This window comes from Colletotrichum spaethianum (assembly GCF_022836535.1).
Source record: "Colletotrichum spaethianum MAFF 239500 DNA, contig39, whole genome shotgun sequence".
NCBI lineage: Eukaryota > Fungi > Ascomycota > Sordariomycetes > Glomerellales > Glomerellaceae > Colletotrichum > Colletotrichum spaethianum.
Window position 1 is genome coordinate 173,878 of NW_026054809.1, and position 13,787 is coordinate 187,664.

The 13,787-nt window shown below is 57.7% G+C and overlaps 6 protein-coding genes across 6 annotated transcripts; 3 read left to right on the forward strand and 3 right to left on the reverse strand.

The window, feature by feature from the left end:
• Nucleotides 1-1,168: 1,168 nt before the first annotated feature.
• On the reverse strand, nucleotides 1,169-3,055 carry ColSpa_10801 (cytochrome P450 monooxygenase apf7; the record flags this gene model as incomplete). Its single annotated transcript, XM_049277013.1, has 5 exons — nucleotides 1,169-1,814; nucleotides 1,879-2,111; nucleotides 2,176-2,619; nucleotides 2,659-2,940; nucleotides 2,990-3,055. The coding sequence occupies 5 exons, from the start codon at nucleotides 3,053-3,055 to the stop codon at nucleotides 1,169-1,171; spliced, it is 1,671 nt and encodes a 556-aa protein (XP_049132970.1).
• Nucleotides 3,056-5,025: 1,970 nt separating this feature from the next.
• On the reverse strand, nucleotides 5,026-8,270 carry ColSpa_10802 (protein cwh43; the record flags this gene model as incomplete). The annotated part of the gene is made up of 4 exons (XM_049277014.1): nucleotides 5,026-7,153; nucleotides 7,343-7,469; nucleotides 7,531-8,031; nucleotides 8,180-8,270. The coding sequence occupies 4 exons, from the start codon at nucleotides 8,268-8,270 to the stop codon at nucleotides 5,026-5,028; spliced, it is 2,847 nt and encodes a 948-aa protein (XP_049132971.1).
• Nucleotides 8,271-9,085: 815 nt separating this feature from the next.
• Nucleotides 9,086-10,063, forward strand: ColSpa_10803 (U3 small nucleolar RNA-associated protein MPP10; the record flags this gene model as incomplete). Its single annotated transcript, XM_049277015.1, has 3 exons — nucleotides 9,086-9,172; nucleotides 9,250-9,824; nucleotides 10,051-10,063. The coding sequence occupies 3 exons, from the start codon at nucleotides 9,086-9,088 to the stop codon at nucleotides 10,061-10,063; spliced, it is 675 nt and encodes a 224-aa protein (XP_049132972.1).
• Nucleotides 10,064-10,092: 29 nt separating this feature from the next.
• On the forward strand, nucleotides 10,093-10,359 carry ColSpa_10804 (uncharacterized protein; the record flags this gene model as incomplete). Its single annotated transcript, XM_049277016.1, has 1 exon — nucleotides 10,093-10,359. One exon carries the CDS (start codon nucleotides 10,093-10,095, stop codon nucleotides 10,357-10,359), a length of 267 nt encoding a protein of 88 aa, XP_049132973.1.
• Nucleotides 10,360-10,581: 222 nt separating this feature from the next.
• On the reverse strand, nucleotides 10,582-11,702 carry ColSpa_10805 (tip elongation aberrant protein 1; the record flags this gene model as incomplete). Its single annotated transcript, XM_049277017.1, has 4 exons — nucleotides 10,582-10,895; nucleotides 10,945-11,079; nucleotides 11,138-11,369; nucleotides 11,445-11,702. The coding sequence occupies 4 exons, from the start codon at nucleotides 11,700-11,702 to the stop codon at nucleotides 10,582-10,584; spliced, it is 939 nt and encodes a 312-aa protein (XP_049132974.1).
• Nucleotides 11,703-12,464: 762 nt separating this feature from the next.
• On the forward strand, nucleotides 12,465-13,454 carry ColSpa_10806 (cysteine synthase; the record flags this gene model as incomplete). Its single annotated transcript, XM_049277018.1, has 1 exon — nucleotides 12,465-13,454. One exon carries the CDS (start codon nucleotides 12,465-12,467, stop codon nucleotides 13,452-13,454), a length of 990 nt encoding a protein of 329 aa, XP_049132975.1.
• Nucleotides 13,455-13,787: the final 333 nt, after the last annotated feature.

Sequence of the window (13,787 nt, forward strand, 5' to 3'; positions counted from 1 at the left end):
ATGCCAGGAACCGACCTCTGACATCACGAACAGTGGCAGCGGTAGGCCTCGGGACTAGATTCGACGGTCGCCAATGTCACCCAACCATCATGGTCAGTCGTCAACCATATCTTCGCCCGCAGCGGGGCATCTCTCTCAGGTTAGGCGAACCAGAAGCAAGACGAAGCTCGGGGGCAGCTTTCGCCCGAAGAGACGAGCACAGCCGAGGGGCCAGGGGGCAGCCAAGACTCGAAATAGGAACCAAGAGAGCTCCCGAGGTGGGTGAACCAGGTGACGACGCGCCAGGAACAAGATCAGGGTTGCGACGGGGACGGTGAGATCGGTCGGCTTCGGCTTCAGCTAGTCCTGGTCTGCCAGAAGATGTTCGACTGTTCGTCCCGCCCCCGCATTGCTTGTCGAATCTGCCGACGGGGGCCCCCAACTCGCTTCTCCACACGTCGTTCCCCTCACCGTTCGACGGCCCAAGCCTCCCCAAAGCGGCCGTTGCTGCGCGATCACACGATGCGGATGTGTGTCGTTGAGGTTGCATGGAGGTGGAGCGATAGCCACGGCTCCGCGATCCCCGCGAGAAACAAACGGCCGAGCGACGACTCAAGCCAATGACGCGCACCAAGCACGACTGACCGGGAGAGATAAACCCCTGGCTCGGGACTCGAAGAAAGCGGACAACAGCGGGGGCGCGCCGTTCCTGACAGGGAAACGCCCGCTGCCGATCAAGAGCCAAAGGCCTTGGAGGCGAAGGCACAAGACCAAACTGGCAGTTGGGGAAAACAGAAGAAAAGCCATGAGGGGAAGCAATTCGACAATGTGAATGGTGCGCAAGTTCGGGCGGACAAATTCACACGACGGACGAGCTTACACGAGACATCTTGGGGATCCACTCGCTCTCTCTTCAACCTTGGAACGCTCTGCTCACTCTTGGACTTTTTAGTCATGTTTATTCATTGGTTCTCTTGGGACCTGGGATGCCAATTGACACGTGCAATCATGCCTTCGTCGACGCTCAATGACGACGGCTTCATGCGCCTCGAATCCACAACTCTCGAGCTTCTCAAAAGTCCAGTCTGGTCTACCGCGATCGGTTTCCAAGCCAAGATACGAGATGTCGTCTGTCGACTTCAACGGCAACCTCACGCCCTCGCCCGGAACTCGACCATCGGCCCATCCTTCATGCTCGTAAAAGTGTCAAACAGCTGCATCTCCCCCGCCCTCCTCCGCCCCCCTCCAGCTCCGGCCGCCCCTCGGCCGGATCGACGACGCCGACGGCCTTTCTCAAGTCGTACAGGAACAGTGTCCGCGCCAGCGTCGTCGACATCTCGGCGTACGCCAGCCCCTTGCCGATGCACCCCCTCGCGCCGACCGAGAACGGGCAAAAGGCGCTCTGCGCCCGCGCCGTGTCCTCTTCCGTCGTGGCCCGGCCGGTGGTCGGGTTCCGCGCGCCGACGATCCACCGCTCGGGCACGTACGCGTACGCGGACGGGTAGTAGGCCTCGTTGTGGTGGATGGTGTAGTGCGGCGTGCCGACGATGGTGCCCGCGGGCACGTGGGCGCCGTCGATGGTCATGCCGCCCGCCAGCACCTCGCGCGGCAGCAGCCCGCCGACCGAGGGCGACAGGCGCATCGCCTCGTCGATGCAGGCGCGGAGGTAGGTGCACGTGTTGAGCGTCGCGCCCTGGCGGATCTCCTCAACGTCGGCGAACTTGCTGCGGACCTCGGCCGTCGCCTTCTCGAGGGCGGCGGCGTTGCGGACAATGTAGAAGAGGGTGGCGGCCATGGCCGTGGACGTCGTGTCGGAGCCGGCGATGATGCTGGTTCTGTCAGCATTACTGCGTTCACACTCACATTTGTCGTCAAGGGGAGGGAGGGGGAAATACTCACAGCAGGTTCGACTCGCCCCAGAGCTCGGGAACCGAGAATCCCAGGCCCGTCTCCGGGTCGCGCGCCTTGAGGAGGTAGTAAAAGAAGTCGCGGCGGTCCGTATCCTCGCCCAGCTTCGTCCGCTCCGTCAGCTGCGCCTTGCTGTAGGCCATGTACCGCGCGCGGCCGGCCGCGATGGTCGGGAACAGGAGCCTGTCGAGCTTGAGCTTGTCGACGATGGGCATCGTGCCGCACTGCGGCTGTCAGCGCCTGCTTCTCACTCCCGCATGCTCACGTTGGGGGGGTTGGAAAACTCACGAGAAGATGCCTCTTGGTCGCCGCGGCGATCAAGTCCAGCGCGAACCGATTGTCCGGCGCCTCGAGCATGTGGAACGCCTTTCCGAACGACAAGTCCCCGAGGATGTCCATGGCGAGGTAATTGCACCAGTCGGCCATGTTCTTGGGCGTCGACCATCCCTTGGTCTCGGGCCCGGCGCCCCTTCCGATCTCGGTGGTGAACGACCGCACGTTGGCGATGATGTAGCGCTCCATCTCCTTCATGGCGCTGTCGGAGAAGCCGTGGGCCAGGACGCGGCGCTTGCGTGCGTGGACGTCCTTGTCGCGCGCGTTGTGCGTGTTGGGCGCCGGGTGGACAAAGGCATTGTAGAACTCGGCCTTGCGGACGTTGGAGCGGAAGCCGTAGATCTCCTTGAGCGAGGTGGACGAGTTGAAGGAGAGCGAGTTGGGGCCGAAGCGGACAATCTTGCCTATCGTGATGTGTTAGCCTAGCGGATCGCTCACGACGGTGCGAGTCTGCTGCAAACTCCACGGGCAGTAGGAAGATCGCGAGGTTGACGAGGGAGACAAGGTAGGCCACGCACCGTATTGGCTGTGAAGCTTGTAAAAGTCCAGATGGCGGTCGCCCTTCCAGGCGTGGTAGAGCTGGTAGCCGTCCGTGATCTTGGCGATGAAGGGGCCCGGGTACTTGGCCAGCGGGTGGAAGAAGAGGCGGTAGACGACAATGCCGGCGACCTGTGGGGATTCTTCTGTCAGATCCGGCTCTTCTCCGTATGCCATCTCGTTCTGTCCAAAGGGACATTCCACGCGAGGCACATCAAGTGGTGGGACTCACGTATATCACGCCTCCCACGGCTGCGAAGCCCAGCCAGAGCCAGACGTGGTTCGCCTCTGGCGCCATGATCACTTTTGTCTGCGTCGATTCGGATTGACGTACGTCGTGCGTATATCTGTAAAATCACTCTCGACCTCTAGGACCTGCAATGGCGAGGAGAGCTGGTAAGGAAAGGGATGAACTGCCGAGCGAATCTTGACACGGCTTTCGATTTTGTAACAATTATAACCACCGGACCCTTTTACACAACGATACAAAGACCTGGCCGTCCCGCGCGTCCCGGCGGCCAGCTTCTCTTATTGTCTTTCACCAGAAGCATCCAAAGTGGTAGCCCTTACGCAACCCGGCCCCTCCAAAACGCCAACAAAAGACCGCCCCCTTCGGCTTCCCACGGTCCAAAGTCGGGGGCGGCCGAGCTGAAGACGCCGCAAAAAGACACTCGATATGGGGAGGGGGAGTGTTTCCCCCAGAGTCACAGGCAAAAAAAAAATATGTCCCCTTGGTCTTATCGTGCAGCGGGCGCCCCCAACCTTCCTGTTCCGGGCTACCCAGCACAGTCGCTGCGGCTACTCGCGGGGTTTGACGTTGCGCTTGGGGGGGGGGAGAGTAGGCAAAGTGGAGGAGTCTACAGTAGGTACCCAAGCTTACCCCAGACTTTTCCGCCCGCAGATAGCCACACTAGGTACCCCAAGATCCGGGATCCATCTGAGCGCCCATGATCCCACATTAAGGGCCCCGCACCGGTTTCGTATGTGGGCATGTGAGCCAACGGGAGACGATGCGATTACACAACGCGTCCGCAGAGGTGCAGCGTCGTTACTAACGCATTGTCCGGGAGCCCATCTTTGTTTTCTCCCCCCTCCCTGTTCTCGAGAATTGGAGAAGAGAGGACGGGCTGATTGACGAATCACTTGCGAAAGGCCTTCGGGTACCGGCGACAAGTGGAGTCTCCCAGTCGACCTTTTATGGAGGAGAACACGAGCAAGCCAGCGGGAGGGGGTGAGGGCGGTAGGGAATTCCGCTCGAGGTCCGCGCTCGACGCTCGTTTGGCGCCGGCTCGAGATGGCTTTGGGCTGGTTTTTTGTTTGTTCCTGTGGACGTCCAGGCATGCGGCACAGGCCGGCGGCATCCGATGTGTCGAGTCCGTGGGTGCAGCTGTCAGATTGCGAATGACGCAATGAAGATGCCAATGGCCCTTTTTTTTGTGTCCATTGGCGACTGGTATGGGAAAGGACCAAGTTTTGATAACGCACCCTGATAACCGGCGTTTACTTGGAGATACAAGGCAGAGTAAAGCTGTCCGGACTTCCATGGTTGATTTCGTATACCAAGAGCTTTCTCTCTGCGTCGATCGACGTTGCATCGGATAACACGGCTGCTTACTCCCGCCGGGTGACTAGCGACGCGAGCCAGTGATGGCGATTGTTGCTATCCGCAACGGTAGGGCGCCCTCACTTATCATTCACCAGCAAGGGTCCTTGACTGAGATGCTCAAATGAGGAAGGTCATGGCCATCAGAGACGGAGTTCCGCCATCTCTTGTCGACTTCCATCTCTGGCAACCTCTGACATGTTACATGGACGGACATGGATTGTGAGAAGAGCAACCGATCCTCCACTACGGAAGACTTTATATAGTCCGTGATTTTCAGGACATCGCGCGATACAAATCAAGCTCGTGATATTTTGTTCAAACAAGGCAGCGACGACGTGCATCGTCAGAGATATACATATCTGAAAGTCAACGGGCAATCCCATCGGATCTTGGGTGTCTTTATCAATAAGCTCTTCATATTCATGAACTCCCCGCAATTCGTAGGTGACAAACAGCCTGTGAACATTTGATATTTCTATATAAAAAAATCAACTGTCGATAGTAACACAAGGTAATCTGCTACCATGTACACTTGTTATATTAGTTATATACCGCACCACCTCATAAACCAAAGCCTGATATTACCACCGTCATCACCCTCGCCCCACCGATTCCATTGCCCCGTACCCCGTATCCCGTACCCCATAACTCATATCCATAACTCAGTGATTGTAGTATCTTGGCTCGTTGAAAACGTGGTACCGGTGATCGCGCACGCCCTGGCCCCGGAACATGGCCGGGAATCGCCAGCCCTGCGGCACCTCCTCCTCGGCGACGCGCCGGTTGCGCGTTTCCTCGTCCATCGCCTCGATCCGCTGCACCTCATCCTTGGACTGCGGGATGACAAACTTGGCCACTTGCAGCTCCGTGTCCGTAATGGTGCTGCGGCTGACGCGCGCGTATCCCGTGCGCTTGAGGCCCTTGTATAGAATGTACTCGCACCATCGGTCCCAATCCGTCGGGTCGACGTCGTGCATGCCCGAAGTGCTGCTGACGTACGTGTTGTAGTTGCCCTCGAGGGGCTTGGTAACGAGGTACGACAGCAGGACCGAGGGGTTCTTGGATTCGCCCATGAGCTTGGAAAGGTACTCCGTCTGCAGGCGGCGATCCTCGGGGTCTTCCTCTTGACCGGAGTGGAAAACGAACACATCGACTTCCTGGCCGTAGACGTCCAGGGTCGCGGCAATGGCGGGAGCCAGCTCGCCCACGGGACTGGGGAGGAGGTGGTGCGTCGACTTGAGAATAGGGAACTTGGAAAGCAGAGCAGAACCCCAGGTGTGCTTGTTGGGGCCCGGGCCGTAGTCGACGTACATGCCAAGGTCCTCGGCAAGGAATTGTGTCGTGTCGCGGTTGCCCATGATGATGCGCTGAAGGTCAGACTCGAGAAGACCGACGACATCTATTTCCAGTTCCTTGATAAGGTCGCGCATGCGGTACTCCGATGACCACATGTCGTTGTCGAGCGAGAAGTGGATGGTCCAGATACCAGCCGTCATGATGCGGTCCTCGGGGTGGTAGGGCTTGTAGTCGTTGGTGGGGAAGCGCATGAAGGCCGCTGCGAGGAAGATGACATTTACGAAAGCAGCCGCAATGGTGTGGTACTTCTTGTGCTGCGACGAGGACGTGCGACTGGTGTCGCGACGGCGAGCCTGCGAGGAGGTCAGGTCGAAGACGCCGGCGCCGATCAGAAGGAACGTAGTGATCATGACCCAGTCAGTGTGCTCACGCACAAGCGGTCCACCAGGCACAAAAGCATAGGCGACGACCCAGACGTGGAAAAGGACCATGATGTTGTAGATGAAGAACCCGAGGCCAAACGTCGTTCCAGGGCTCCTCTTGGCCGCGTTGGAGAGGAATGGAACGGACAGGCCCATGAGGTAGACCGCGGTGGTGAGCGCGCCGTAGTAGCCGAACCAGTGGTGGTACGAGGTAAGGATCGCAGCGCCAACACAGCCGATACCATAGGCCGTCCACGAGCTCATCACCGCGGGGCGGTAGAGGCCGATCAGGAGACCAGCCGTCATGGCGACGATGGTCATCCAGCCGTAGGTGTTGGATGTAGGTCCCCGGATTGGGTAGCCATCCCACACCCAGAGGATCATGGTGCTAGTGTCGGATAGCAGGGAGTGCATGCCAAAGAATAGACCACCAACACCGAAGGCGGCAAGGAGGGACGAGCCGCCCTTCTTAGAATCCTCGGGATAGCCACCAGTAGTTAGGGGTGCTTTCCGGGTGAACCGCAAAGCAGCGACAACGCCGATGGCGAAGCCTGTGGCGTTCCAGCCTCCGTTGGCGGCGTGCATAACGGGCCACAGGGGGTTGTTGGTCCACCAGATAAACTTGGCCGTGGAAGAGGCAATAAGACCAATGGTCCACGCCAGAATCTTGGATTCAAGGCGGCTTTGGTGCGCTCTCTCGGACCACAACGTGGCGGTCCAGCCGAGGCAAGACGTCGCGACGGCGAAACCGACAGTGAAGAGACGGTTAGCGGGGTCGACCACTTGATAGGCCAGCAGTCCAACCAGTGAGATGAGGTGGACAATACGCTGGTTGTTCACGACGAGGGAGCGGATCCCACGGATTCCCAGGATCGCGGGCAGGATGGTGGACATGACGAAGGCCTCATAGCCGGAAATGCCCATGTGCCACAGCGGGAAGTACCATACGCAGACGCCGAGACCGGTCAGCATAGACCAGAAGATGAAGCCGTGGTAGACGTCGGCGGCGGTGTCGAGGGCCTCGGCCCAGGTGAAGCGGCCGGTGAGAACACCAGCGGTGGCCTTTTCCTTCCTGCAAGCAAGTCAGCCATGTGCGCCTCGGGACTCGGCAATGGGGCGGCTTACTCCTTCTCCAAGACGGCAGATGGGACAGAGGACCGGTTTTCACTGTGACGAGGCTTAGATTATGATCTCCAACTGGTTTATTGTGGCCTGGTGTACAGTATGTACATGACTCTATTTCGGAAGCCATTGGACGTACCCCTTGCTTGCCCCCTTGACATCCTTGATCACCACCTCGAATGTGCTAAAATCGAGGGCCGTGACGGCGTCGAAGGCGACATCGAAGAGGATGAGGGCCCATTCGAAAAAGGCGTAGATGGTGTAGGCTATGCGCAGTCAGTCAGCCACCCGTCATTTGCGACACCTGTTTCTGCCAAGAAAGCTTACCTCCGGCGACGCGGTGAACCTTGTGCTGGATGAAGAAGTAGATCAAGGGCACCAGGGTTCCGAAGAAGGAGCTGGCAATCCACTTGCGGTACTTGATCGCCTGCGGGTTCGGCGGGCTAAGCAGTACGCATCCAATGGTCCACGGCAGGGATGCGACAATGTAGGAGATCATGAAAATGTCGTGCCAGTCGTGGTCGTCCGTAGATGTGACGTAGGTGAAGCCACCACACATGACGGTGCGCAGAATGCCCATTGCGAAAGTGAACTTTGGCAGCGTCTGGCCGGGTCTTCTCGTCAGGAGATACCACAGGCCGACGAGGGCGAAGCGCGGGCCCGACGTAATGGCGATGAAGAACATATAGAAAGACCGCTCGGGGTATCGGTCGCCAATCGTCGCGGAGACGGAGGGAAACCACTCTTCGGGGTACCCGTACCACTCATTCTGGACAATCTTGTGGTAATGCAGCGAAACACCGACAATGAACGCACTGATGAAGGCGCCTGTCGCAGAGTGTCAGCTTGGGAGGGTTCTTGTGCTCGTCGTCGTACGACTGAGCAAACAAACAGGTGTTGCCCCAGCGCCACGCATCACCGCGACAGCTTCAGCAAGCATCCGGCAGTTTGCGCACGCGGGCGCGCGTCGACTTACTGTAAGCTATGGTAGTATGCAGCCAGCTGACCCATTGACCGTTGAAGGTCAGCGCGACGCCGCCGTCTTTGTCCTTGTACCTCGACGACATCGTGAACCTCTTGGACTCTTTGGGGGGGCAAACAACTCTTTCTCAACTCGGGCAGCAGCAAGAACAAAGGGAAAAGAAGCTCATCCGGGGGATCCGGCAAGCAACCACTGCAGTTGACAAGAGGGAAGAGAGGATGGAGGGGAAAAAGAGAGTTGGGCGGAATGAGAACGAGGAATTGTGCAGCGAGCTAGCACAAATAAACAACCCGGCAGGTCCAGGTAGCCCGGCACCAATTACACCAAAAGTCCGTAAACCTCGGCGGGCCGCGGGAGGGATGGGACACTGTGACCGCGGCCTGAATGGGATCGGTGATCGAGTAGCGAATCGCGTGGTTGGGGTTGTCTAGGATCCAATTCTTTGCGACAGTGCGGCCCCTGACCGTGGAGACTTTTGATGGCCTTGCGGCGACGCCTTGAATGGCGACAAGGAAGATGACAGAATGAAGACCTGGTGGATGTGGATGTGACGAGGATTCCAACAAACGAGGGGAGCCACCGGAGCTTTGCACAGCTTGAGGCCCCTGGTCAGTCCGTTTTGGGATTGGCTCAGACAGGGGCAGTTTGGCACAAGGCTGAAGATCCCAGCCACACCCACACGGACCACTCAGAGCCAGGATTCGTCGAGTCAAAGCCACACCCCGCCGAGTGCCCCGCTTAATTTTCCGTCGGCTTTTTCAGCCTTGTCAACTTTTTTTCTTTCTTCTCTGCGGTCTGCTTCCTCCGTCTGCAGCGCTCTCGGTACACTGCGACCAGGCGACTCGACTTGACTCAACCACATCACAGCACAACACTTACCTCGCCCTCAACTCCGCCAATATGGCCGTCGCTGAGAAGGCCCGCTTCTATTTGGAGCGCTCCGTTCCCCAATTGCGCGAATGGGAGGAAAAGGAAATTTTCTCAAAGGTTAGAAGCACCAAATCAACCTTTAACCCCCCAGGTCCTCCTCGTCAACCCTGAACAGCATGTCTGACACACCCCAGGATGAGATCCGCACAATCGTCCAGAAGCGCAGCGACTTCGAGCATCGCATCCTGGCCCCCCGCTCCAATCCCGATGACTTCAGCGCCTACGCGAAATGGGAGCAGTCCCTCGACACCCTCCGCTCCAAGCGCTGCAAGCGCATGAAGATCGGGCACGTCACCTCCCAGCACACGAGCCAGGCCCGCGTCCTCGCCATCTACGAGCGCGCCGTCAGCAGACATCCCGGCCGCAAGGAGCTCTGGCTCGAGTACCTCGCCTACACGGCCGACGTCAAGGCCACGAAGCGCTGGCGCCGCACCATGGCCAGCGCCCTGCGCATGATGCCTACCGACGCCGACCTCTGGGTCTTTGCGGGCCGCCGGTCTGCGTCCAACGGCGACATGGGTGGCGCAAGAGGCTACTTCATGCGCGGATGCCGCTTCTGCACGACCGAGGGCACGCTGTGGATCGAGTACGCGCGGTGCGAGATGGAGTGGCTGGCCAAGATGGAGGCCAAGAAGGGAGGCAGCAAGAAGAAGGCCGAGCAGGAGAACCCCCTGGCTGGCGAGAAGATGGATGATGAGGACGAGATCAAGTTCCACGACGACGAGGACGAGGAGCAGGATGAGGACGACGCCCTGAGGCTGCCGTTGGCGGGCAAGGAGAAGGTGATGAACGAGGAGGACAGCAAGGCGCTCAAGAACAACCCGGCTCTGGACGGCGCCATACCGATCGCCATCTTCGACATTTCGCGGAAGCAGCCCTTCTTCAATCCCGAGGTTGCCGAGCGCTTCTTCGACATGTTTGCGTCCTTTGCCAAGGTCTCGTCCATGACCAAGATCGTCACGCACGTCGTCGACACGATGCGGGAGCAGGACGTCGCCCACCCCGCGACGTGGAACTGCTACATCCGCCTGCCCCTGGTCGGCGTCAGCCCCGACACGCCCCAGTTCCCTCTCGGTCTGCGCGATGTTCTGTCCCGGCTGGGCCAGGGTCTGGACCAGACTTCGGACAAGGCGACGCTGCAGAGGAAGTCTCTGGTGTGGATCAAGCTGATCCTGCTTGTCAAGGATCTCGACGAGGGTATCAGGACTGTGCTGGAGCACACAAAGAGCAAGTTGCAGTCATAGCTGCTGCTTACATATGGGTATATTGTACAAAGAGAGGGTGGTACAGATGGGGAAGGGGATATAAGAAAAGTGTTTTTAACGGCGCAAACAACATGACGGGAATTAGAAGCGGCCCCCGGCGGGATGTATCCGGTGTCCCGAATCCTTGATACCACTTGCAGAGTCAGCCTAATCGAACTGGTCAGAACCAAACCCCTGCCCACAGTCTTCGCATTCACCGTGTTATGCCGCCGTGTAGTTGGGAAACTTCTTCGACTCCTCGACGGTCTTGTCCCACTCCTTGTCCTTGTCGAGCTCCTCCGCCATGCGGATGACTTCATCCCACTCCTCCTGCGTGACTTTGGTGACGCTCAGGCGCGCCAGCCGCAGCAGTTCCATGTCCTGCAGCGGGCCTTTGCCGCGCGACTCCTTGAGCAGGCTCAGCGGCACAATGCGCGGGAACTTGTGCTCGATTTTGACGTGCACGAGGCTCCATTTGCTCCCGTCATGCGGTGCGGCGACATCGTAGTACGGGTTGTCGTTGATGCAGGCGTTCCCTGGGCTATGTCAGACCGAGAGAAGGGGAGATGAGGTGGGGAGACATACAGTCTGGCGAGTGCTCCTTGACGATGGTCATGATGCCAACGACGCCGGGCTCCTTGCAATTGGAATGGTAGAAGAACGCCTTGTCGCCCTTGCGCATACCCCTTAGGTTGTTCCGCGCGACATAGTTGCGAATCCCTGTCGTCGTCAGGAACTCAGTCCTCACAACATGCATGAAGCGTTCGCTGACACATACCTTCCCACCCCTCAGGTGTCTTCTTCGCCGCCAAATCATCAATGGAGAACTTAATCTCGTACCCGTCCTCGATACGCACATCCGGCTCCGACTTCATGAGCCAGTACCGCGGGCCCGGTGGGTCCCTGGGCTCGGCGTCGGTGTTGATGTCCGGGACGGGTGCGGTGCGCAAGGCGGCGAGCTCATCCTTGGTCTTCTTGGGCGGCGCCTCCTTCTTCACTGCCGCCGTCTTCTAGATTGTGTGTAAGCATTCACACATAGACACCAGCCACATGTAATGAGGGCCCTGTAATTTCACCCGGCTCACCTTGGCCTTCTTGGCAGGCTTGGGATTGGGCTCGTCGTCGGCTAGTTCGGGCTTGGATCCGTCTTGCTTGCCGGCTGGGTCCTCGGCTTTTCTCTTACGGTCACTGGCGGCCTTTGCCGAAGCCGGTGCATTCGTTTTCTTGTTATTTGCTGTTTTCGCGGTGGTCTTCGTCTTTTCCAGCGCCGCCTTCTTCTCATCCGCAGACGGTGCTGTACTCAGTCGCGTCGACGACCGCAGGCTGCGGGTGATGGCAGGCATCGTGAGTGTAGACGGGTGGTCAATTAAAATGACACAATGTGGGATGGCCCTGGTGAGCAAATACGGCGCTCAAAGCCAATTGACGTTTCTGGTAACCCCTGCTTAGATTGGGATGCTTGCACCTCCAAGCAGGAATCTCTTCAGAGACGCGAAGTGGTGATAAGGGCACAGTGCCACGACTGCACAGCATGTTAGCACGTACTGTTCGAAATCGATCACGTAATCACGCGGTCGGTCGTCATGTCGCCTAAACTGACAGGCCGGGGGTTGTGAACCTTGTTTGACTAACCTCTTTTTGTATAATTCCACACTGAATGAGGTATCATCACGATGAGCAACACGAGTCACTCGATCCCCGACCTTGCTCTGTGTTTTTCATTGGACTAACAATCCATGTACGAGCCATGGGGTTTCCGCCTTAGTAAGTGTAATGATCTTGGACGAGTCGCTTATTCTGAAGCTTTCTCATCTCAGGATCAACTCTCTGAGAAACGAATCACACCTTTCAAACTACTATGCTAAAAACAAAATCAATGACTGAGCCCAGCAAAAGATGAGTTTCACAAATCTTCAAACAAAAGGCACCATCGCCAAGTTGATGCTGCATGCTTTGCGCATCTGCGCCCTTGGAAGACGAAGGGCGCATTAGGCCCACACAGTCGACAAACACAGACCTCAAAACCCCTCCATACACTCCAACCCCGAACCGCCATCCCTCCATCCAGATCCATGCACACACCGGCATCGTCCCTCATCCCCAACATGCAGAGAGCACTCAAGGCCTCGGAAACGGCTCTTGCCGCCATCGGCAATACGCCAATCGTACGGCTACGCCGCGTCGTCCCCCAAAACCACGCCGAAGTCTACCTGAAGCTCGAGTACACCAACCCCACCGGATCCCACAAAGACCGCATGGCAGCCGCAATCATTGAAGAGGCCGAACGTGGGGGCAAACTGAGGCCAGGGATGAAGGTCGTCGAGGCGACCGGCGGCAGCACGGGTTCGTCATTGGCCTTTGTCTGCGCAGTCAAAGGCTATAGGTTCCAACCGGCCAGCTCCAACGCGTTTGCCGCGGAGAAACTCAAGACTATGACGGCTTTCGGGGCCTCGGTAGATATAATCCACAGCCCCTCGGGACGAATCACCGCCGATTTGATCCCGTCAATGATTCGGCATGCTCAGTCCGTCGCGGAGGAGGGCAACGTTTATCCAACAGACCAGTTCAACAACCATGACGCTCTGGTCGGGTACGAGGCCTTGGGTCGAGAAATACTCGAACAGCTCCCGGCTGGGATTGACGCCTTCTGTGCCGCCGTCGGTACTGCCGGCCTAGCTATGGGAGTTTCCAGGGTATTGAAGGCCACAAGACCAGAGACTCGCGTCGTCGTGCTTGAGCCGGCCTCGACGCCTTTCATTACAGAGGGTCGGGCGGGTGCACATGGGGTCGAAGGCATCGGGATTGGGTTCCTTCCGCCACTGCTAGACAAAGTGCTATATGACGAAGCTAGAGCGGTCTCAGAGGACGAGGCGCGAGCTATGTGTCGACAACTAGCAAAGGAAGAAGGTATCTTTGCTGGGGTTTCTACCGGGTTGAATGCTGTCGCGGCGATTCAACTGGCGAAGGAGCTGGGGCCTGGAAGAAAGGTTGTCACGATTGCGTGTGATTCTGGTCTGAAGTATCTGAATGGTGCCTTGTTCTCCACCCCCGTTAGCTACCTCTTAGATGATACTGCTTCAGCAAAAGAGCATTAGAAACAGCATCAAGTTACCAAAAACTCTAGACTGGTTAGCATGGGACGCGAAAATCGTGAGACTCATTTCAAAGTTGGTGTTAGGTCTCGGTGTCTTGTTACTCGGCGCCCATGTGATCTCGAAATTCTGAAGAGTTCACAATTTGTGATAGCTTTTTAGCGGACCTCTAGGTTCCATACAATTTGGAATTAATGGTATGTTAGCTTTATTGGTGGAGGCGCCGCTGAGCGGTTCATCGAGTGACAGTTTATATAGTCCTCAATGGTAGACTCTGTGCACTAATCATAGAAGTTCTGTCCCAAAACCTATTTCTCACCGCCGAGCGCAAGCTCA